The sequence below is a fragment of the Gossypium arboreum genome, chromosome 10, assembly GCF_025698485.1.
Source record: "Gossypium arboreum isolate Shixiya-1 chromosome 10, ASM2569848v2, whole genome shotgun sequence".
In the NCBI taxonomy this organism is placed as follows: domain Eukaryota; kingdom Viridiplantae; phylum Streptophyta; class Magnoliopsida; order Malvales; family Malvaceae; genus Gossypium; species Gossypium arboreum.
The window spans coordinates 131,007,592-131,033,156 of NC_069079.1; the positions used below are offsets into that span (position 1 = coordinate 131,007,592).

At 29.7% G+C, this 25,565-nt stretch overlaps 1 protein-coding gene, 1 long non-coding RNA gene and 1 pseudogene across 2 annotated transcripts; 1 reads left to right on the forward strand and 2 right to left on the reverse strand.

Moving 5' to 3' along the window:
• Positions 1-6,684: 6,684 nt before the first annotated feature.
• LOC108463667 (aquaporin SIP1-1-like) lies at positions 6,685-7,410 on the reverse strand (annotated as a pseudogene).
• A 1,910-nt stretch (positions 7,411-9,320) lies between these two features.
• LOC108463281 (jasmonate-induced oxygenase 2-like) lies at positions 9,321-13,057 on the reverse strand. The gene is made up of 3 exons (XM_017763229.2): positions 12,325-13,057; positions 11,877-12,207; positions 9,321-9,782 (listed from the first exon to the last, which is right to left on the reverse strand). Exons 1-3 carry the CDS (start codon positions 12,831-12,833, stop codon positions 9,528-9,530), a joined length of 1,095 nt encoding a protein of 364 aa, XP_017618718.1. The 5' UTR covers positions 12,834-13,057; the 3' UTR covers positions 9,321-9,527.
• A 5,593-nt stretch (positions 13,058-18,650) lies between these two features.
• On the forward strand, positions 18,651-20,143 carry LOC128281661 (uncharacterized). The gene is made up of 3 exons (XR_008271913.1): positions 18,651-18,727; positions 19,209-19,290; positions 19,940-20,143. It is a non-coding gene; the product is annotated as an uncharacterized LOC128281661 (long non-coding RNA).
• Positions 20,144-25,565: the final 5,422 nt, after the last annotated feature.

Genomic DNA, 25,565 nt, shown 5'->3' on the forward strand with positions numbered 1-25,565 from the left:
AGTGTTATTCATGGACCAAATGAGGGAAAAGCTATCAAATTCTAAGACTAATGTGCAAAAACCAAAATGAAAAAAAAATTTACTCAGGGATTAAATGTTAAATTATCCCTTAAAAATACTATGTTTACTATTTCCTTAATTAATAAATAATAATCATTATTTTTAATTATATTGTTATGTCCTTATCATGGCTTAGATCAACTTTTTATTAATTTATTATTTCATTAAAAAATTTTAATTTATGCACGTGGGAATTGACTAGGAACAGTGCATTCGGGCTGACGCTAGCCTGTTTCCAAACAGTGGGCATTTGGGGCCATTATATATATATATATAAAGCTCTCCCTTCCTACTCCATTACCCTTATCCATTGCCAATTGGGTATTTGTTCCGTTAGTATCGGTATTATTGTCAGTATACACGAATATATTTCGAGTATGTTAAAACGTATTATCTTCTTGTTTAAGAGTTGAGGATAAGTTATGAGTAGTTTTAAGCATTATGTCGTGATGTTATATTCCTACGAAAGTATATAATTTTATGTATTGTTAGTGAATCAGATCATGACAAGCTATTAAAACTTTAATTTCTAATGATGTATTATCATGGGAGAAGGTAAAAGAAATTAGGAGAGGCTAGAATTGAATTATAAACTCTTGGAAGGATTAAAATATAATTTTATTATTATACTAATTTATAGATTTATAATTTTTCAAGGGATCTTAGAAGAAATTTTACCATTTTGAGGGCTGTTGAACCAAATTCACACGCAATGAAATTCCTTGATTGAGCTATTTAAAGATGTAAGATGTGACAATTTTGTATGTAAAAATAGAGTTGCAATTTCTTTATGTAATTTGTCTATATCATAGATGTACACGTGTTTAAATATAACCAAACCAACATTTAAATTGATTGAAAGACTTGATTGGATATAATATTACTTTGACAACTACGGCAGACCTTCGAAAGTTTGGAATGTGCAGTTAAATTTGAGTATTCAAAAATATTCATCCTCCCCACCTTTATGGAGATGAAAAAGCTTGAGCAGAGCCCTCTAAGGGGTTTTTTTCACAAATAAATTTAAAAATTATATATTAAAATAGGTTATCAGTTGAATTATTTATAAAAATTGTTTTTTTTAGTCGTGCCTATCGTGACAGCACGACTCCTTTTAGATTAAAATATTTTTTAATTTTTAAATAAGATATACACTAAACTAAACTAAACATTATATAAAAATTACATTAAAAAAATCACAAAACACTAAACTAAACACTAACAATTTATATAACCTAATCATAAATTACTAACAAAGTAACTATAAAATTATTTTTTAAAAAATAAATTACTAAAAATCACAAAACACATAACTAAACACTAACAATTTATATAACCTAATCATAAATTACTAACAAAATAACTATAAAATTATTTTTTAAATTCATTACTAAAAATCACAAGTTCAAGTAGCTGCAAAGTTAACGAATTCCGAATAGGTTTCAATTGTAGTAAGCATACTTCAATCAAATAATTGGGAAGCGTGCTAAGAAGACAATGGCGGTGGAGAATGGAGTCGTGACAACAGTTTTCGTTTACAATATTCCATCTTCCATGTATTGGAAAGGCTTGTGGGCATTATTTGGATACCATGGAGATGTTGTTGATGCTTTCATCCCTTAAAAAAGGTGTAGAAATAGTAATAGGTTTGGTTTTGTGAGATTTAACAATGAAAGGGATGCGCAAAGGACGATATTAAGGTTAAATGGTTTCTTTTTATTGGGAAAGAGAATCAGGGTGAAAATGGCTAGATATAATGGAAAAAGAAAGATTTGGAGGAATAGGTCAAAAGGTTCAGGAACAGAGTGTAGAAATAGTTCAAGAAGTAAAGAGTGAAGAAAGACTAAAAAATAATACAGGAGTTATGAATACTGAGAAAAGAATAGTGCAATGTCATGTTGAGGAGGAACTGTTATGGAATTTACAGAAATGCCTGGTGTGCGAATCGATTTCGATATGTGACTCAAACAGTCTCAATGATCAAATAGCAAAATTTGGTCTTTGGAAAATAATTGTAAAAAGGATTCAAGGAAAACATTTTTTGGTTGAAATACCAGATGAAGAACTGATGGATTTGTTAAGGCAAACTGAATGGTCTTATTTGAAAGATTTTTTCATTAAAATTGAGACATAGTCGGAGAAATTGAAGATTAAGGAGAGGGTGACTTGAATTGAAGTATCAGGAGTTCCATTGCATTGTTGGAACTATGAAAAATTTAATTGAGTTGCTAGGTTATGGGGGAAGCTGGTGTCTGTAGGTGAAAATTTAACAAAAGTCCATAATTTCGAAAAAATGAAGCTACTGATATCTTTAACTCAATCGAATATGGTAGATAAATTAGTTAGCATGGAAGTTGGTGATAATTTCTTCCTGATAAGAGTAAGGGAAAGGGGACTGCCGGAGATGAAAGATGACAATTTAATCTGTAAGGGTAGGTGGAAGAAAAATAAAGAAGACATCATTTCGGAGTCTAGATCGGTGGCAAGAACAAAGCCGGAGATCCCTTTGGAGGGAAGAGAGAGCATCAAGTCTGGAGAATTATTGGATACCAATCTTGAAAATGGGAACAATATTAATGATTGTCAGAAAATGTTGGAATTGGTAATCGAAGAGACTGAGTCAGAGTATGTTTCCAATGAAATGAAAAAGGGAATAGCAGATGAAGCAGATAAATGATTGGAAAAGGCTTTGAAGGATGTAAGGGATATGGGCTTGGATATTGTAGAGGATCCTTTAGAAGATGATAATACTCTAAAATGACGTGTTTTTATATATTAATCATGTGTTTATTTTGAGCTTGAGCCTACTAATTTGAGCTATTTATGTCTTTTTATCTTTTAGGGACTAAATTGGAGGTGAAAAGTAAATTCAAGGGAAAAAACGTCAATTTGGAGATTAAATGGGCCAATATGCAACGTGGGACAAATATGGTGCCAAAAGTGCGAACATGGAAGGCACAAGGACTTAAAAGCAAATAGAAGAGATTTTATTTTGGAAGACTCTATTTTCTTTTATTCTATTAGGATAATTAATATTAAGATAATTATTAGGATTATTCAAATTTAGGATTTTATTTTAATTATCTTTGTTTATCTTTAATTAAATGTATTTATCTTTTTAGAATTTAAGTTTAATTAGACTATCTCCTAGCACTATAAATAGGGGTGAAGTGACTCTATTTGGGGATCTTTTTCGTAAACACTCTCCCCAAAAGTCTTTTGTTTTTCATATTTCTTTTCAATAAAATTTCTTTTCCATATTTTTATTTATTTTCTTTCCCACAATTATCATGAGCCACTAAAACCCTTCTAGCCAAAAGTTGTCAATATTTTCCCAAAAAGGTTCTTGAGGCCTAGAATCCGTACTTAGCCTTCTCGCCAAGTATTCATCGTTTCTCACTTTTCTGGTGACGCTTAGTCCATGGCCCTTAAGTAAGCTTTTCAGCATATGCAAAGCGGCGCTTTGTATCTTTTGGAAGGATTGTATAGTCGGTTCGTTAACTTATTGCGTCAGAGGTTGGCGAGCCAAAGAGACAAAATGGCGTGGGATTCGCCATTGAGAAGCGTTGATCTAGCATAGATTACTGGCTAGAGTCAGGTTCCCTAAAAATCGTAAGTCTAATCTTTGGAGCTGGTGGTCGTGGCGTCCCCTTCCACTATAAGCGGCTTACTCGAGTTGAGAAGGATCATCCAAAGCCAAGGATTGAGCCCAAGGCGAATGAGACAACCGGAGGTGGAACTTTCCATAAAATTTCTTTTCACTTAAAACTCTTTTTATTATTTTTATTATTTTCGTAATCATAATTTCATAAACTTTAAAATCTGTTTTAATTTTATTTTCGCTTCCAAAATCAATTCTTAAAATCTATTTTTTATTTTTTCCAGAACGCAGTTTTCTTGGGCATAATTTTGCCCGAGATTTGAAAACAAGCATTCAGTATAATCCGTCCCCGAGGATTCGACCCTACTTTCCTTTACTATTCTTTTTCTATTTTATTATTTTACAGAGAATAGGTTATTTTTGGTGCTCTCAACGACCGCATCAGAAGATCTAAAAGCTGGGGGAATTGATATTGGTTCGAACTTGGATGTGGGCTGTAGGAAAGCTGGAAAATCTAAATCAGTAGAAAATATAAGTCCAGTGGAAGGCAACATTAACAGTCAGGAAAATGAAACAGTTAGAGGTGAGTTTTGGGAGTCAAAACTGGAATTAGAAGAAGAACTGAATAAGGTTCTTCTTCGTAAGAAAAAAAAGAAAGGCTTGAACAAGAAGATACTGTCAATGTATGAAATTCAAAACAGTTTCTTAACATCAAAGGAGAGAAAGAAGAGAGACAGAGCCCTGCATAAGGAAAAAAGGAAGGGAGTATCATAAGGATAATGAGAGGGTAGTAAATTTATCCCTTTCAGATTTAGATTTAAGTAGCAGAATGAGGGTGCTCCTTAGGGAAGCAAATAATACTTAGGAAATCAGAAAGAAATTGGGGTTCAGTGTTCTTAGTGATGAAAAAGATGTAATTGAAGAAATTATGAGAGCGGAGATTCAGTAACATAGTTTCCGAAGTCACTGCAAGAGAGGTGATCTGGTTTCAGAGGTAAATACCGGGAGAAAAAAAACTAGATCAGTATTTGGTGTATGTGAAGAAAGGTGAATCAGGGGATGTTTGGGATTTTGGTGCATCAAAGGAGATCCAAGACTGCAAAATTTAAGAAATGTTGATAGAATGGAGAGAATTTTTGGTAAACGTAATGGATGATAGTACAGAAATATGGAAAGATTCAGACCTGTCGAGAAGGGTGTTAGGGATCGATTTTTCAACACTGTTTTGGGAGGTTTCATGGAAAGGTAATCGTTATCTTGTTGTTGGATTCACAAGGATTTATTGTTAGGTAAAAATTGAAAGAGGAGGTGTGTGAAAAATTAAAGGAAAATGGGGTTTTAGTGTAGTAAAGTGGGACATTTTTACATGTATAATGCTTGATATGATGCAATTTTGTTATCTAGAGATTTTTTGGTGGTTTTGTCCGAACAGAAGGTGGATTGTTTTAATTATTTCAAAATTGATGATTCATTTTGGTTGGCCTTCTATTCATGGATGTTTTATGTTTAATATGTGTGGGTTTGCGAACAATAATTGAGGTGGATTGATTGGTGGAATTGGCTAGTGATTTGTTGTATGGGTGGATGATCGATATGGACTAGGGTATTGTTTAGGATACTTTTTCTTGGGTTGGATTCAATTCAATGTAGCAAGGGCTGGTTAGAGTGTGTTTGTAGATTGTGGATGAGGGTTGTGGAAGATATGGGGGTGGTTTCGATTTATTTTCTGGTTGGTTGTACAGTGGAGGTCTTGGAAAGGACGGTTCTAATGGCAATTAAAATGGCTGCAGTGATGGTTATAGATTGATTCGGAAGGGGTAGGTTCTTTTTATTTTGGAATGCAATTCAAATTTTATTTAGGATTGGTTGAATTATTGTCGTATTTGGTCGTGGTCGTTTAGGAAGTTGTTCGTGATTTTTTAAGGATGGTTTTGGCAAGAGGCTGAGAGTCGAATTGATGTCACATATCAAGGTAAGATTGGAATGGCAGTAGACTTGGCTAAAGCAGGTTTGGTGAGGAATCCCTTGTTTTGAGCATATTGGTAACTTTGTTTGGGTTTTGTTGTTGTGCTCTATTTTGGGATAGTTTGGCTACTGTTATTTTCTTGTTTAAACTGGTATGAGTTGGGTGATCCCAACGTCTTTCTTTGTAATCAATTGATTAAGCAAAAAAAATCACAAAACCCTAAATCACTAAACACTAACAATTTGTAACCTAATCTCATAAATTATTAACAAAATAAATAACTATAACAAAACACAAAGCACTAATAATTTATGACCTAATCATAAACTACTAACAAAATAACTATACAATTATTTTTTAAAATTTACACTAAAACTCACAAAACACAACAATTTATAATAAATTACTAACAAAATATTTAACAAAATAATTTTACATTACTAAAAATTCACTAAATACTAAACTGAACACAAAAATTTATAACATAATCCTAAATTACTAATAAATTAATAATGCAGGGGGGAGCTGAGTAGACAGCAGTCACACCTACCTGTCGAGCACGACTTTCTTTGTATTTTTTACCCGTATTTTGACCAATTGATTGTATTTTTACCTGTATATAAATTTAAATATTTTTAATAAAAAATAATAATAATATTTTATTTTTTAAAAAAATTAATATAAAAAAAAGGAGTTGCGCCTGTCAAATAGGCGCGACTAAAAAAATACCATTTTCGTAAATAATCCAACCGACAATCTGTTTGGGTATTTAATTTTTTAAAAATATATTTAGGTAAAAAACTGGAAATGGTTACTAATAACTAGTTTATTATTTTCTAAAGTTTAGAGACTGAGTTTTAACACTTTTAAAAGTTTAGTGACTGTTTTATTATTTTAATTAAATTTGAGTGAATATTAGTGTAATTTACCTTAATTATTACAAGGTTCCAAGTTTTGGTAAAACTTAAAAAGATAATCCTAAGATGATGAATAAGGTAAAAGCAAGCAAAATGGAAATGTTTTCATTAGAAATAGAGAATAAAATTATACATAAAAATCAAGCTTTTTTCTCCTTGGTTGATAATGAAGGAGAAAGCAAGAATCTAAAAACCCAAGCAACCAAAGTTGCCCCAATCAAAGGACCCATCCAATAAACATAATAAAGCTCCCAAGAGTTATGCCAATTGTTAACATATGCCCATCCAAAAGCATTTGCAGGATTCATGGAGGGTCCTGTGTAATTAGCCCCTCTCCTAACAAATCCCACTGTTGATATCGCCATCAACAACAGCTTAAGCAAAGGGTTGTTAGGACCCCTTACCAAAATCACCAACAGAGCCAGACATAGCCCAAATGTCAACAACCCTTCAGCTAAAAACCTTGTCTACATATCTACTTTCAAAGAAGGTCCTTTGATGGTTTTTTTATATTCCCTTGGAAGAACCCCCAGAACTATCTTCACGCCCACCACTCCACTGGCGGCCTGAAAGGGAAAACGCACTGCCATGGAAAGGGCAGACCAGTCTTTCTTGAGGCTAGCAGCGTAGAAAGCAAAGGAGGCGGTGGGATTGAAGGTGGCGTTGCTGAGAGCGTTACCGATGATGGTGAAGATAAACATCATAAGGTTAACTAAGAGGGTGATAATGGAGAAAGCAGCCGAAGGGAAGGGTTGAAGGCCGAGGAAAGCTGCAATTTCGAGAATGAGAATCTTGAGAAAGGGCATGCTGAAAACCCACATGGATGTCAAAAGGGCGTCCGCCATGGCTGACTTGATGACTCCCATTTTAAAGCAGCTACACTCCTTTTAGGGTTTTGGGGGGATTTCCTTTTTAATGCTAAAAAATGCATAACAAACAGATACCAATATACCAACTACTCATCTTCGGCTTTATGAGATGTAGTAGTAATTTCACGTGCTTCTTATCGGCCATTTTTTTAGCAAAGTTACCGGCCAAATTATCAATAAAATAATTAATGGGAATATATTTTAAAATGTTTTATAAACTCCGATTACTTACTAATCAACCATTACTTGTTCAAATCACTCTGAATTTTTTTTTTATAAGAAGAATGATAAAATTACAACTAAACTAGGCAAGGCCAAGCCATGCCAGATTTATCATCGTGCAACAATCGTGGAACTTCATCCGGTGGTTGCATGAAAATATACCTACCTAAAGGCCTTGAAAACGCCATTGACGTCAATCCACAAATCACTAAACTAAACTAAACTAAACATATCATAAAAATTACATTAAAAGAATCACAAAGCACTAAACTAAGCACTAACAATTTATATAACATAATCATAAATTACTAACAAAATAACTATAAAATTATTTTTTAAAAATACATAACTAAACACTAACAATTCATATAACCTAATCATAAATTACTAACAAAATAACTATAAAATTATTTTTTTAAAATTACATTACTAAAATCACAAAACCCTAAACCACTAAACACTAACAATTTGCAACCTAATCCCATAAATTATTAACAAAATAAATAGCTATAACAAAACACTAACAATTTATAACCTAATCGAAATTACTAACAAAATAACTATACAATTATTTTTTTTAAAATTTACATTACTAAAACTCACAAAACACAATAATTTATAATAAATTACTTGACAAAATATTTAACAAAATAATTTTACATTACTAAAAACTCACCAAATACTAAACTAAACACAAAAATTTATAACATAATCCTAAATTACTAATAAATTAATAACGCAGGGAGCCGACCGATAGTCTGTCAAGCGTGACCGGTCAGCCTACCTGTCGAGCACGACTGCTTTTGGGTGTTTTTTACCCGTATTTTGACCTATTGACCGTATTTTTACCTATATATAAATTTAAATATTTTTAATAAAAATAAAATAATAATATTTTATTAAAAAAATATTTTAATATAAAAAAAGAGTTCGTCTATCAGATAGGTGCGACTAAAAAACATACCATTTTTGTAAATAATCCAATTGGTAACTTATTTAAGTATTTAACTTTTTTAAAACACATATTTAGGTAAAAAACCCCTCCAAGCCTATAATGTAGGGCTATAAAGTGTTACTGGTAAAGCTTTGAAGTGCTCTATCAAAATGTGATTGAAGAGAATGTAGCCCTATTTTTATAGAGTTCTAGAAGACTTTATGGGATGTAATTAGGACAACTTGATTCAACAATCACTAAATATTTTTGTTTATACATTTAAATTTTTATATAATTAAAAATAATTTATTTTATTAATTATGGAATTAAAGGGCTAAATGACATGAATGGAGATGTAAAAGTGAACTAAGAAAGTGGCTTTAAAACTTCATTCAGTTTTTTATTCAAAAGACAAAAGGCAAATTGTCTTTGGAGTTCAAGGCTTCTAAAGACTGACCCAAGGTGGAAGCAATCATATAATGCACTTTATATGGTCCTAAATATCAATGGACAATTTTCTTTTTAATTTGTAAATTAAAAATAAATTACAAAAATTACATTTAAATACTAACTTAAGAATGAATTAAAAAGTTCGACGTGATCAATTCAAATTCAAACTCGATATATCCTTAATTTGATCGCAGAAAGTTAATAACAATCCACAATGGTTCAAACCCAAAATAGCTAAAACCCGAAATGACATGGGAGCCAACAGTCAACAACCCGAACTTAGAATGAATTAAGCTACAAATTAACAGAACCCAAAGTTTTCGTATTTGATTAATTTGAATTCCAACTTGCTCCAATCAAATTTAGTCATATAAAGTCAATAATCTAAACTCAAAATGATCTAAATAAGTAATTTATAATTATTTGAATCAGAGGTTGACTCGATCCAAAAAGCTCGAATAACCCTAAAATGGATAAAACAATTCAAATCCAAATAATAATAATAGTATCAATTACATCTTGGAGACTTCAAAGACTCCACTTGGGATTTACCTTTAGGACCATTTAATCTAATGAAGAGCCTATATTCATCAAATGTCATTGGTGGATATAAAGCTGGTTTATCTGCAGAAACCAATTCTTGGACCGGTTTAATTGGTATATCACTTTTTGGGTTGTAAAAAAATGCCAATGATACCCTTTCCATGCCTGAATTTACAATCACTCTGTGCTCTACACTTTTGTAATTTGCATTACTTAGGACCTGAAAATCAATTATAAAAAAAAATTATTTTAATAATCTAATAATTTTATTTAAAAGTCACATGATTATATGATATTATTTTATCGAGTAGAATAATTTCATATTTAAAATCAATTCCTCTACTTTTTAGTTTCAAGAATTTAATCTCTTTATTCTTTTTATTATGTGGCATTTTTATTCTATAGTGAAAAAACTTATAATCTCAATTTAGAATAGAAAATCTAGCATCAGCATTTTTATTTTCTTATTTAACCTTCCATACAAGACAATATTAATTACTGGTGAAGCTAAAATAATTTTTAAGGGTCCGAATGAAATTTTAATCTTTTATAATTTATATCTTTATAATTTTAAATGATTAAATCAAATTTTATAATTTTAGGACGGCTAAAGTGTAATTTTACCTTTACTAATTTAAAATTTTAAAAATTTCTAAATAGCCTAAATAGTAAATTTTCATTTTAATGGGTGGGAGCCTGCCAGTATTTAGATTCGCCTCTGTAAATTACATGGGTAATTTTTTTAAAATTTAGATGGTTCACATAATCTAATTTAGCGAAAGTTTTGTTCGAGCCTTCAATTATTAAATAAAAAGGTAATGGGTATGAATGATTAAATTTTAAATGCTAAAAGAATAATTAAACATTTAAAATTAAATAAAGGAAAAAAAACATTGAGGGATTTATATCATATGACTTATTATAAAATATAGATACATGAACTAAAAATTTATTAAATATAAAATTAAAAAAAATTGAAAAAGAGTTGTATCAAACAAAAGGAGGAGGCTATTTTAAGTGGAAAACTTCATGGTGGGTGCACCTCAAAGGCATGTCATTGTCAAATTTTAAATTGGCTTAGCTTTCCTTTGTTGAATTATTGTATAGATGACATTATAAACATTAATATTTGGTTTAATTGTTGATTTGACCTTCGAATTATATTTTTTTATTTAAAATTTTTTTTAATAACACATAGCACTAGTAATTTTTGAGTAAAATAGGACTATGGATGAAGTCAAAAACTTTAATTAAGGGGGTCAAAGCTAAAAGGATTAAATTGCCTTACTAATTATTTTGGAAGGGTAAAAAATGAAAATTTTCTGTAGGTTTAAATAGAAGAATTTAATATTTGAAAGCATGGGCGAAATTACCCAGCCTCTTTAAAATGGAAAATTTTTATTTAGGCTTTTTAAAATTTTAACACTTTCACCCTTAAAAATATAAAAATTTGATTTAATCTTTTAAAAATTATAAAGATCTGATTATTAAAATGATAAAATTATATCTTTACTATCGTAAAAATTATAACTTAATTTCGTAACCTCCTAATTTTTTTTATTTTTCTATTTAATTAATAGAGGGCCAAGGTCCCTACTTACACCGTTGACGAAAATAATAATTTAAATATTAGAGTGGTGAAAAAGGAATTAAAAAATAAATAAATAATGAAGAACAAAAACAAAATTTGAAAAGTAATACGTTTTAAAACACGTGGAACATGCAATATAATTAGAACATGGTAGAAGTTTCAAAGTTTTGTCTTTCCACAAATCTTTGTTTCTCATAGTTTATCCACTTTGTCTGTTTATTGTGTTTCTTTTAATGTTTCGAAAAGCTTAATTTTTTAGAAAATATCCAAAAACAGTAGATTGATTGATTCGTGTATATATTTTGACAAAATATAATATTTCTCTTCATTATCCTAAAATAAATTTTATTCTAATAATTTAAAAAATTATTTTATGAATCATTCTTATTATATTATTTACGGACTTTTTTAATTATTTAATAATATTTTAATAATTTTTCATGTTATTTACATAATTTTAATAATTTTTTATCTTAGAATATTAAACTCAAATTTTAAATCTTAAATTTTAAATTCAAGGATTTGAGTTCAGGTTCGAGATTTAAAATTTTGAGTTGAGTTTGAAATTCAAACTAAAAGATTTATTAAAATTATGTGTTAATTATATGAAAAAATTATTAAAATATTATTAAAATTTAAAAAGGACTATGAATAATGTGATGGGAATAGTTGATAAAATAATTTCTCATGATTTGGAGAGAGAAAAATAAAAAGAAAAATCACCTGAATTTGATCGCCGATGTTGACAATAAATGCATGACGAGCGGGTTTAACAGTTATCCATCGACCATTTTTTCGGACTTGAAGTCCAGGGACTTCATGGTCCGGTAATAGAATGGTCAAGCCACCGGGATCTGAGTGCGACGATAAACCAAGAGTGAGGTCGGGTTGCGGACACTTGGGATAAAAATTAACCCTTAAACATGCCCCGATATTTTCCCCACCAAATGCATTTTGAAGATGGCTTTCGTTTAACCCAAGGTTTATAGACAAAACCTTCATTATTCTCCCACCTAGTTTCACCAATTCCTTCCCATATTCATCAATCACTTCCCTACATTTATTGAAAAAGAAAATCCAAGTTGGAATCCAAATTAAAGCGAAAGTAGACGTGCATGTGGAATCAATGAAAATGTCGTTCATGGTAATCCGAGAAGAAAATAGGGTTTACCTGCAGTAATCGGGAGAACCAGGCCATTTGTTGTAATCTTTAAGAGTTAAAGGAAGATAGTGAAGATAATAGTAATCACTCCAATCAAGAATGGCACCTTTCTCAATCCCTAATCTACTACCATAACCTTCATACGTCTTTGGTGAGTTAGCATAAGCTTGTTTAATCTCCATAGGCAAATGGAAGAAGCTCCGCCAAGTTTCCCGAGCTTGGTCCATTAAACCAGGGCTAACGCCGTGGTTTACGACCTGGAAAAAGCCCCAATCCCGACACGCCGAAGAAATCCGGTCCATTGTTGATCGAGATAGCTCGGTTTTGTCGTCGGTTAAACCGGTAAGGTCGATGATCGGTATGTTAGCGTCGCCGTTTTCGCCGTTTTCGGGCCGGTTTGACGATGGTCTATCTGAAAGTGGTTTAACGTATCTATCAGGAATCATTGGTAAACCACTTTCAGACAAGGATTGAACACGGATTATTGGTTCAGGCCAATCTTGTAAATTGCTCATCATGTGAGGAAAAAAACACAAACAGTAACAGGAAAAAGAACAACGAAAAATTAAGAGAAAAAAAAGGGGTTTTTTAGGGACTTGAAAGTTGAAGAGATTTATCAATGGAAGATAACAATGGAAGTATCTGTGCGTGTGAGGTGAGTATTGAAATAGACTGAAAAGAGAACGTGAAATAAATGGGATTTTTTAATTATTTCTTTAAAATTTACACTATTCATCCAAAAATTATTATCTAGACTTTAAATTAGTCCTCAAACTTCAAAACATTAGCTTTTCACTTTAAATATTAGCTCTGAATACGACATGGAGCATATTTAAACACGTATTCATACATGCGTATAGACAGTTCAGATTTGACGTGTTTAAATTTTTAGAATAAATTATGCTCCAAGTCCATGCACTCTTTGTACATTTGAAATTTAGTTTATTTATTTTTCAGATTTAAAAAAACAAATCTAATAATTACCGAAGGACCATTGCAAGATTTTTTCTTTTTGTTACATATTAATGAATTTAGCAAAAATAAAAAAAATTTAATGGTGTTAACACTTGAGCCTAGATTTTTAAATTCAGAAAATAGGACTAAATTCTAAATGTAAGAACAATATAAACACTTAGAGCGTATTTTATCCCAAAATATTTAACACGTCAAATCCAACACATGTTTAAAATTTAAGCTATGTATTTTAAATACACATCACATCAATCCAAGCTAACATTCAAAATCAGAAAGTAGCATCTACGCTGATAAAAGGATACGATCAATACAATAATAATATTTTTAGAATTCAATTAAAATGTTTCAAAGTTTGAGAATCAATTTAAAACCCGAATAATAATTTAAAGATGTTTGGTTAATTAACCCAAAATTGTACTTTTTCTATAATGAAATAAACTATTTGTGGCTGAAAACTGATGATTTTTTCTTTTTAAATTTTGGTAAGTGGTGAAAGATAATATGTCCTTTTCCTACTTCAAACCCTACGATTTCTGTCGTAGGAATATTATCTCATTCAGAGGAAATAATACAGTACAGTTCACCATTATAAATGTTTGTATTTTAGGTTATTTAGTAATAATTGTATAATAATTCGAATCAAATCGGTCCATTTCGATAACCCGTTGAAATTATCGTTTTTTGTCTTATTTTTTTATTTTTATCGATTTATATATATTACAGGATTGAACTAATTGGTCTACTAATTTTTAATTCAATCAGTTTAATAAGCTAATCTTATCTTATTTTAATAATATTGATCTTTAACGCGTTGAAAACGCGTTGAAATTTAAGTATAATAGTTTGTGAAAATAAATGGTGACCATGTGATTGTGATGTGCTTGTTAGGCCCTATTGATATGTGTTGGAAATTGACAGGCAAATATAGGAAAGAACACACATTTCCATCTTCCAAAACAATCAACCATTAATCAAAATGATATACATATACAGTAGATGCATATACATATACATATACATATACACTATATATATGTATGAACACCATTGCGATTTGGGGCCCCATGAATGCGACCATGTTTCCATTTCGGCGCCGTGATCAACTTGAATATCTGCCCCACGCAAATTTCGAATATGTTTACTTGGGTCTAATTATGGTTTTAATCCTTTTATTATATTGAAATTTCAGATTTAATCCTTTTACTTTAATTTCAACATTGCCTCTTGAATGGCGAGAACCAACATCACCATGTATCCTCCTTCATGACGTTTTGTCACCAAAGCTTCCTTGGTGACCACCATATTCGTTGCCTCCTCCTCCACTTCTGTGTGAATGGGCCTAGTTGACGATAATATTCCTTCAGTTAAGATTTCTTTCAATAGCATCCTTCATAGCTTTCTCGTCACGAAAAATAATGAATTCGATACATTACTTACAATTGTTCAAGGAATGATGTGAATTTTGTTTAAAAACAGTTTTAAGCATTCTGTTTATATGTAAATTTATTATTGGATGAACGAATCCTATGTAATTAGTATAAAGGATTCCACACAAAATGGCCAGTAATAAGTAATAGTATTATTGATTTTGACCTACTAATAACATTATAAAACTAGAGACTAAAATTATATCAAATTAAAGTAAAGGATTAAATCTTGAATTTTAACATATTAGAGGGACTAAAATAAAAATTACAATCTTTGGGTTAATCAATTTTATAGGGTCCTTGATATTGATTAATTGTTCCCCATTAATACTATAGTTAGCCTTTTCTATTTGTTTCTATTGATCCACTAAAGTTAGAGCAGTAGCTTCTAAATTTGCTTCAATAATTGACACATAAGAAGAAAAGAGTGTACGATGATATATATCTTAACGTTGGAATTTAAATATAATCATTGGATTATTTTCAATTGGGTATTTATTTTAAGATTTTAAATTGGTCCCATACTTTAAAATATTTTAATTGAGTCCTTAAAATATATTGGTATTCTTTCAATTAAGTTTTCAATCAACATTAGTTATCAACTTGAGTATTAAATACTAACTTAGATCTTACGTGGAGTATATTTTAAACGCATATTTGTACATATTGTAGGGACAGCTTAGACCCAATATTAAAAAAATATTGTCGAGTCTAAGCTATTCATGCAATAGGCATGAATGTTTTTTAAAAATTGATTCATATGTTTTAAATATGATTTACATTAAACCCCAGCTAGCATTTTAACCCCCTGAACCGATGTCTGTGCTAACAAAAGAAAAACAATTGATATAATATTGATACTTTGAAAACTCATTTAAAATGCTTTGAAGTTTAGGTGCTAATTTAAAAATTAAATAATAATTTAGAGGTGTATAGTGCAGTTAGCCCTTTAGTTTAACATGGTAGGCAATTAATAATTTATCCAAATTGCAATTAGATAGACATATGAGAAAATAGAACTAATAACTACGGGAGTTAGGTGAGATGGTAAGGGTTTCTTCTACCTTAACCAGTGGTTGAGGGTTTGATCTTCGCCTTGAGTATGGAGCAGTTTTAAAACTCGTGGCTAGTATTTACCCCTTTAATGTGCCTACAGAATATTTTTTTAAATTTTATTAAATCCTTGAACTTATTAACTTTTGTCAATTTGGTCTTTAAACTTTTTTATCCATATTAAAATTTGGTAACTTTTCCCTATTTAATTTCTGAACTTGAGTTCCGTTAAAGTATGATGATGTGACACTCTAAAGTTATGCCACATTATCACTTAAAAATTTAATTTTTTATATAAAATAAAAATATTTTTTAAAAAAAATTTAAGTGATAACGTGACATAAGCATAAAGTATCATGTCATCATATCTTAATAGAACTCAAGTTCAATGATCAAAATGGAAAAACTGTCAAATTCAAAAATAATGTGGATAAAAAAATTCAAGGACCAAAATAAGTTGAGGGGCTAAGTATTATATTATCCCATTTTATATTGTCTTAAGAGACAACTCGTGCATCACGAAAACTCAAGATCAATTGTCCCACTAGCTCAAGCTGTTTGCTAGTTGGGTTTTAGGGACCTCAAAAAAGTGAAATCTCATGGGATTACAGGATTTCTTTTGTCACTGTTTATCTTATTGGCCCATGATGGAACACACATCGAATTCACGTTCAGAAAATTTTGGCACAATCAATTTTATGGTTTTTTACATATGTGAAACACATGCAAAAACAAAATTATTTGAAGTGTCAGTGATAAATTACTGTAACAACAATAATGTTAAGGGAAAATTACAATTAAGGTCATTAACCTATTAATAAATTTACGTTTTGTTCGCTCAATTTTAAAAAGTTATAAAATGGTCACTGAACTTTTCAAAAGTTTTCATTTAAATTATCAGGTTGTTTAAATTGTTACTGTGTGACCTTTTTTGTTTGCACTACTTCCATCAATCAAAAACTCTCATTTTCCTTCTGTAACCTTCCCAACCCTAGTAGCAATGGCCTAGTAGCGATCTAGAGTTTAAAAACATTTGTTTATTTTAGAAGAAAACTTAACCTATTTTCAGAAAAAACACACGAGTTAACAAAAACCAATTAATTTTAACATTTTTCTTATAACGATGACTATTTTTGAAAACTTAATTTATTTATTTATTCTCCCAAAATTTATTTATAATCTAACAATGAAAAAGTGATATTTACTTAGTTTTAATAAAACTTGTATTTCAAGCATATTTGATTATTATCCATAATTCATCATTTAAAAAACAATTTAAAAGACATGCATACTAATTAAAACCAAAACTTAAGTCCCATGCAACAGTTTAACAATAAAACAAAGTAGTCTCTGAATAACAGAAAATACGAATAATAAACCTATATACTTTAATATATATAAAAACTCATTTCGAACTGAGACCCTCCAACACTAACCTAAAATACTTTTGTTTTTCCCTAAATTTATTTTCCGCTATGTTTTCCAAACCTGATTTTCCAACACTAACCTGGTGGATTATTTGTAAAGATAGAAATAAAAAGGGAGTGAGCTATGAAGCTCAGTGTAAGTTCTATTATAAGTAAAATCAATACAAATGCTTAAGTATACAGAAACACAACACATAGAACAATACACAATAGCAATTTCAGAAAATCGATATTTCAGATCATTCAATAATTTATACATAAGTACATATATGTCATCCAGAAATTCCAATTTGTATGCACATGCTTTATGAATGCCATACAATTTTGGTTTAATGAAAAGGATCCTACCCCACCACTACACACCACAATGGGAGTTCCCTTAAATTCCAATTATCTACACACCAAGTTGTGGTTTTAACCACCAATGGTTTGCAAATAAGTTGCCAATGGCTATGGACACACAGCAAAAACATCCTAAATGGAATCTACCTATGGCTGTGGATGCACAACATGTTAGCAGGTAAGAGCTGTCAATAGGTTGTGGATGCACAGCAAAATAATGCAGAAAAAATCTCCCAATAACTGTAGATGCACAACATGTTAATAGGTAAGAGCTGTCAATAGGTTGTAGATGCACATCATATTTGTAGTTTAAAGGGAAAACATTGCCAATGGCTGTGGGTACATAACAATTACATCGCAAATGTGATCTGCCTATGGCTGTGGGTACACAGCAAATTTGCAGATAAACTGCCAATCCTCCTCCGTACATATCGTTTCACCTATGCAATGCAATATGACATGCTTATAACATATCGATACGGTAGCCATTAATGCACTTATAGCAAATTAATACAGTAGCAAATAGTATGCTTTATAACATATCAATACAAAAGCAATTAATACGCTTATAACAATTCAATATAATAGCAAAAGACATGTTTATTATGTAACGGCCTAATTTTCAGTGGTGTCGGAAATGGTGATTTGAGATCACTAAATTCGACAAATAAGATTGAACAATATAGTAATTTAATATTTATGAGTCAAGTAAGAATTTAGAAGAATTTGTGAAATGGTGAAATTAGTGAATTAAAAGAATTTATTAGGTCAAACGGGTCAAAAACAAGGTATCGAGACCTCAAAGTTGAAAATCGAGCTATAAATATTTATGGAGTGTCATTGAGTTAGTACTAAAGTTTCGTTAGAAAATTTTAACGTTTGGATGGCTAATTAATTAAAAAGGACTAAATTGAAAATAGTGCAAAATTTGTTAAATTGTGAGTAAATAGCTTAAGTATTTAAAAAGATGGATTTAAAGAGCAATTAGACCCAAAGGTTAATGGCTAGACGGTTTGGGTATGAAATAAGCAAGAAAACAATGTGAACAAGGGGCAAAATTGGAAATAGCATAAAAGTTAATAGTTAAATAATGATGTAATTGAAAAATCTAGACATTTCTTCATATTTTCTCAGCCAAAATGCCATAGAAGGTCTGGAGAAAGCTGTTTTTTCATATTTTTACATCATGTGAGTTTAATTCTTGCTTTTTCTTGATAATTTTTATGTTTTTATGACTTTTACAATTAGGTCCACTTATAGAATTCATTAGTTTTTGATTTTATGGGTGAAATTGGAAGTTACCCTGGATGGATAAGGGAAGTTTATGATGAATTATTATGAAATTTAAGTTCTAATTTTCATATTAAGGTGGTTTTATTAAGTGATTTTGATAGAAAATGATATTTAGGACCTAATTGTGAAAAAGTTATGAATTGAAGGTTGCTGTTGAAATTAAGAATAGAAAAGATTTTGAAATAGTTTATAATGATAAAATAAAGTGTTAATTGAGAAAAATTAGTTCAATTGATGGGTGAATTGAGCAGGGACTAAATTGTGAAAACTGTAAATTTTGGGGTAAAAGTGAAATTTCGAAATTTGAACAGCATAAATTGTGAAGTGAAATAGAAATCAAATAAATGCTAATGAGTAGAAATATTTTATATTATAGATCAAGAATCCAAAGAAGAACGAGGAAAATAAAAAGTTGCGGAATAGTCCCTAAATTTCAATATCTTCTACAAATTAGCCGGGTAAGTTCATATGGTTGAATTTAGATGTTTATTTGTGAATGATTGAAGTAATGTGTTATTACATATGAATTTGTTGTGGGATTGTGTAAATTTTGTTAATGAAAGAATAAATGTGGAAATGCAAATTAGGAAAAACGCAGGATTGAGTACGTTCGTATCGTGACATGTGATGAATTGACGGATAAGACCATGGTTGTTCCATGGCAAAGTGTGAAATGTAGGTATGGTATCATCCATACTGAGTTGTGATATGTAGGTATGGTATTATCAAATCCATACTGAGTTAAGAAATGTAGGTATGGCATTGCCCATACCGAGTTGTAAAATGTAGGTATGGTATTTCAATGAGGAAAACCATACTGAGTTATGAATCGTGGCACTGAACAACGACGTACTCAATTTCGTAAGCCGTTTCCTAATTTGATTATAAGAAATAAAAGAGAAGTGATCCAAATGAAAGAGATTGAGTAGTTGTTATTGTTGAGCTCAACTATGTGAATTATTATAACAATGGTTGTGAATCGCAGGAAACTTTAGTAAATGTTTTGGTATTGTTTGGAAATATTATGTTGGTAAGCATTACTTTTAAACCTATGAACTTACTAAGCTTCAATAAGCTTACTTGTGTGTGTTTGATATTTTTATGTAGATTGAATTGAAGTGAAGTTAGTAGATCGGATCATCACAACAAAGCACGCTATCCAGATCAATTCCGGTAGCTTTGTTTTATGTTTGAAGATTTATATGGCATGTATAGAGTTTAAATGAAATAAAGTAAAGATGTTATAAACTAGTTAACAACATTTTGTACTAAAACAGTTTTTGGTTAGTAGCAGTAGTTTGAGTTTGAAAATTTACCATAAATCATGAAAATCTAATTAGAGGTTGAATAAAATATGAAATTAAATCTTATTGAATCTAGTTTCACATAGAAGAAACGGTGTAAGCAAAAGGCTTTCATATCAGGAGATATTTGAATTTTTGTGAGACAAGGCCAGAGTGATTTTGAACTCCCCTGTTCTGATTTGTAAAAATCATTAAAAATTGTAAAAAAATTAATTAGGAGTCATACTATATATGTATGGATTCCTTATTGAGTCTATTTTTAATAGAAACAAACGGCTTGGTTATTTGAATTCTGTACATGGAGAAATTTGGTTCGTAGTGCACAGGGTCAGAGCAGCCGAACCCTGAAATAGGGGAGGCTTCAACTAATAAACTGTACTAATTGGCCTAACCAAAAATTCTAGAAAAAAATTAATAAGTAGATATATGAGCCTAGATTTGGAGAAAATTTACGGATTTGGATTTCGAGTTTTGTAACTCGAGATATGATTTTTTTTGCATCTGTAACGCAGTTGGACAGCTTGTCTGGAAAGTGTGATATAAATTGTTTGAATTTGTTTAAGTGCTCAAATAAGTTTAGTAATGCCTTGTGCTCGACTCCGGCGACGGTCTCGGGTAAAGGAGGCGTTACATATTATGTGTTTGGATTAACGGTATCATACGACATATTGAACATACAATCAGTAATACAAGATGCAACAAGTATATATTATTCACATAGCATGCATATACAAATAATAATCCAGTCATTTAGACTATGAATTCCAATATTCATGTTTTAGGGGTTCAATTGAGAAAAATAAAACTCTAAAAATAGTTTGGGGACTATTTAGGGACTAAATTGATCAAACCATAAAATTCTAGGAAAAATTGTAAAATATGAAAAAAAGGAGTCACAAGGCCGTGTAGCCTGACCATGTGAGGTGCAATGGCCGTGTGTCCAGACTTCGAATGTCCACACGATTTGGACTATGTCACATGGCCGTGTGACCCCTGTTTTCTAAAATTTCAAGCTTTTTTCCAGAAATTTCTGTTTTGTTTCAAAAAGTTCCCAAATTGTTTTCGAGGTCCTGTAGGCTCGATTTAAGGTCCGTTAAGTGTATCATTACCATGATTAGATTCTATTATTAAATGTTAACAATTAATTTGTATAATTGTTTCCGTTGTGAAATTAAATGTTTAAATTGTTCAAAATTGTGCGAAAATTGTTTGTAACACCCTATTATCGAGTTCGGCGAACGGACCGAGTCAGGGGCATTACACAATCAATATTTGAGATAAATCCCAAAATTATACATGAACTTTTATTTAGTGTGTAATTTGATATATAAACTTTGATTTGGTTTAATTATACACACGGAACTTTGATTACGATTCAAATGTACACATAAAACTTTAATTTTGATTCAATTATACATGTTTAAAAATAAATACATCAATTTATTGTTATATTGGATAGATATAATTATTTGTATATACAATATATACACATAAAATAATATTATATCAATAATTGTGCTAATGGTTTGTGAGAATTGGATCAAATTAAAATTTTATATATAAAATTGCACATTAAACTAAAGTTCATGTATAATTTTGTGATTTATCCATTAATATTGTAACAATTCAGTCATTCATGTTGTGACAATTCTCGCTGTTTTCAAATAAAAGTTACAAGATAGGAGATGTCTAGGTATGCAATCAGGATTGCTGTCAACTAAAGATTGCAAATCCTTTGCCACTTTATCAGTGGTCCAAATGATGACATATCATTTTCTACTACGTAACTGAAAAATATTTAAATAATATATATACATATATAATTAACTTTTTTAAATAATATTTTTTAATATAATAATAATTTTTAAAAGGAGAGTTATTTTTCAGTAGAGTGAAAAGTTATTTATACATATATAATTTTTATTATTCTTATAAAATATTAGTTTATTATTTTCGATTCATTTTCGGTAAAAATATAATCACTTATATCAATTAAAATATTAAAAGCATTAAAATAAATTTTTCCAACAAATTGAAAATAAATTAAAAAATGTATATTTAAATAACACTAAGGTAACTGTAACTTAACTTTTCATTCATTTAGAAGTTAGTTTTATACTTTTATTTTTAGGAATTTAGTCCTCTATTTTTCAAATTTAAAAATTTAGATCCAGTTATTAACACGCTTAAATTCTTTTGTTAAATTTGCTTGAGTGATGTCTTGAAATTTTAAAGAAAATGCTTGAACTCACACGATAACCATATATATATATATATATAAAAGACATTGCAATGAACGTAAATTTAATAGATAATTTTAACAATGTTAAAAATTATATCGTCATTTTAATCGAAATAAAATCTTTGGGCTAACCACTGACACTGAAAAAGTTGAGGTGCAAAACTATGTTAAAAAGTTGAAATATCAAAATTAACTCTTAAATTTGAGCATAATATAGGAACCAAAATTGAAATTAGATCATTATTATATAATTTTAAAAAAATTAAAAAAACTTATTCCAACTCATCATGCGAAATATTCTTTTAAGAAAAACTACGTTAAAAATATAATCAGAGTAGTCGATAAAATTAGTAATTTTTAAAATAAGGATCAAATTATTATAAAATTTAGATATAAAGAATAAATCTTAATTTTAAACATAGTAGAAGGATGAAAAGCGATTTTTAACCATTTTCCTATTAAAGGAAAATATCTAAACACGTGTGAAGATAAAAACCTTCCAATTTTAGGCATAATAAAAAGACGAAAGAATAAAGTGAAGGACTAATCACGTGTCAAGTAGACCTTCTTTTACATATGGGTAATATATATATATAGAGAGAGAGGGGATGATATTTATTTTATAAAAATTTAAATAATATAATTATTGTTGTATATACCTTTTGGATAGCCGGTGCGTTTATCTACGATTAGTATAAATATAACAGTGATGATGAGATTAAAGACTGTAGTGTGAGGTAAAAAGAAAATAAACACTCATCAAAGGGATTCTAAATTTTTTCTAGAATGTGAATTTTTTAATAAGTTTAAAGATTAAGTTGGTATGACCTAATTCGTGACATTACATTTTTACGTAATAAAACATGTATAATAATATTAAAGTAAAAGTTTGACTAAATGGTAATTTTAAGGTTTTATTAATATAATGGTAAATATCAATGAAATATAAACTATAGTGGAAATTTTCAATATTCACTTATAATATGATGGCAAATTTACACTTTAACCCAATATAATTAGTGTGGTTCAAATTTCATCATATTTATATTTTTATTATTTTTAAAATTAAAAATATTAAAGTATCATTAAATAATATAACTTATTTTAAACACGAAAATATATTTTAGTAATTTCTTTAATTAAATTGGTGTCGATTAACTCATAATACTAACTTAATCAGTGATTTAAATAATAATATAGATAACGTGAGTGATGCATTTTATGTATAAAAGAAAACAAATAAGAACATGAAAATGAAGATAGAATGAAATTCACCAATATAATTAAATAAATATTTAAAATGTATTTAAATTTAAGAATTTGATTTTGACTCGGACGAAATTCAATATTTAATATCTATTTTTTTATCACAAGTGATATTTAAATTATATTTTGTTACTCAAAGTGGTATTTAAGTTTTAATCCATTACCCAATGATTATCTCAGCCGTTAAAAAAAATCTCTTAACCAATCATTCTGTGACACGTGAAAATTTTTAACTAAAAATATAAAAATTATAATAAATATAATTTCCTTAACCTTTCGTTTAAAGACTTAAGCGTAAAAAAACACCTTACCAGAAACACTATTGCGCCCTCAATGATAAAAATAATAATAATCAACTATAGTTTTCATTAACAGAAACCGTCGATCCACCGGTTTGACTATTAACTGCATTGATGTGACAAACTCACTAATGTGGTCAATAAAAATTAAGAAATTAAGAAATTATTTTAAAATTAATAAAAATATAGTTTTTCTATTTATTTGGAACATGAAAAAACTTATAAATTAATTAGGGTAAACTACACAGTAAGTCACCCTAAAATAGTGCAGTTCCTATTTTAGTCACCTCTAATTTTTTTATCCATTTAATCGCGGAAATGGTTTTTTCTTTTGCAGCTATGGAAGTAATACAACAAATTAAAGTAGATAGACATCAAGAACATAAAAAATGGGGCCATTGTTAGTGTGATCCTCGACTGGATTGTTTCATTTATGCTTGCAATTATGTACATTTATCAGCACAAACAAACAGATATAATCTGTAACTTTAGGTTGAACTACTATAATATGATTTGCATGAACTTACCCTGCTTGCAATATTGTTTAAGAGCCAGTAAAATCCTTCACCGGAAGTGGCACATGTGCTCTGTATATATGTGCATATATGTATATATATTAGAGAGGGCGACATAAGAGAGATGAAGAGAACTATTCATCTTAGCTTGTCAGTGATCTCGACAGTGTTCATAGCATCTGGAAGATCTTGCTTGTTTGCAAATACTAGCAGCACAACATCCCTCAACTCATCCTTGCACTAGTAATAAGAAAATTTATACTCGAGTATACCTCGTTCAACATCCTGTGCAACGCATCCTTGGCTTCAACCACACGATCACGATCATTGCTATCAACCACATAAATTATTAGATTAAAAGGAAATTGTTGATTCCTCACCCTTGAATAACCCTACTTTAACAAGATACCGTAGAGCTTTGATGAAATTGTTGATATATCCTTCTTGATAGTTGCCATAGATCCATCGTTGAGGAAATGGTGGGTTTTGGTTTCTCCATTTATGAGTTGTAGAGAGAAGAGGAAGAAAAAAAATATTTTAAAATAATTACAGGAAAAAAAAATTAAAGTAACCAAAATAGAAATTACGCTATTTTAAAGTGACACGCGGTGTACTTTCTATATGTATTTGTATATACGTACATTGATCATAGATGTAGAATAATCACCCGTTCTACAACAATTAAAATAATAACAGATAAATAATATTATTATAGAGAAGATTGATTGTATTAACATTCCATGTGCTTACATTGCATAATAGTAGCAGATAAATCACTGCCAATAATCCATCTGAAAATGTTAAATTTAATGGTAATTGTAAGAATAAAAATGGGATGGTGGCACATGTGACCCAAAAAAGCTAAATAATTTACACATGCATTATACCAAATCAGCCCAAAGGTTGGAGATTAATGGACCACCTTCTAGTAGTGCTATTAGTTTAGGCCAGACCCAATCTCTCTATTATATGAGAATGATAAAAATTCCAACTTTTATTTTTTTTAATACTAATCCGAATCTAAATCCATCCTAATCGAAATTGCTTCGAATTCAAATTAATTCGAATAAGTAATCTGAAATGACTCAATTATGAAAGCTTGAGTGT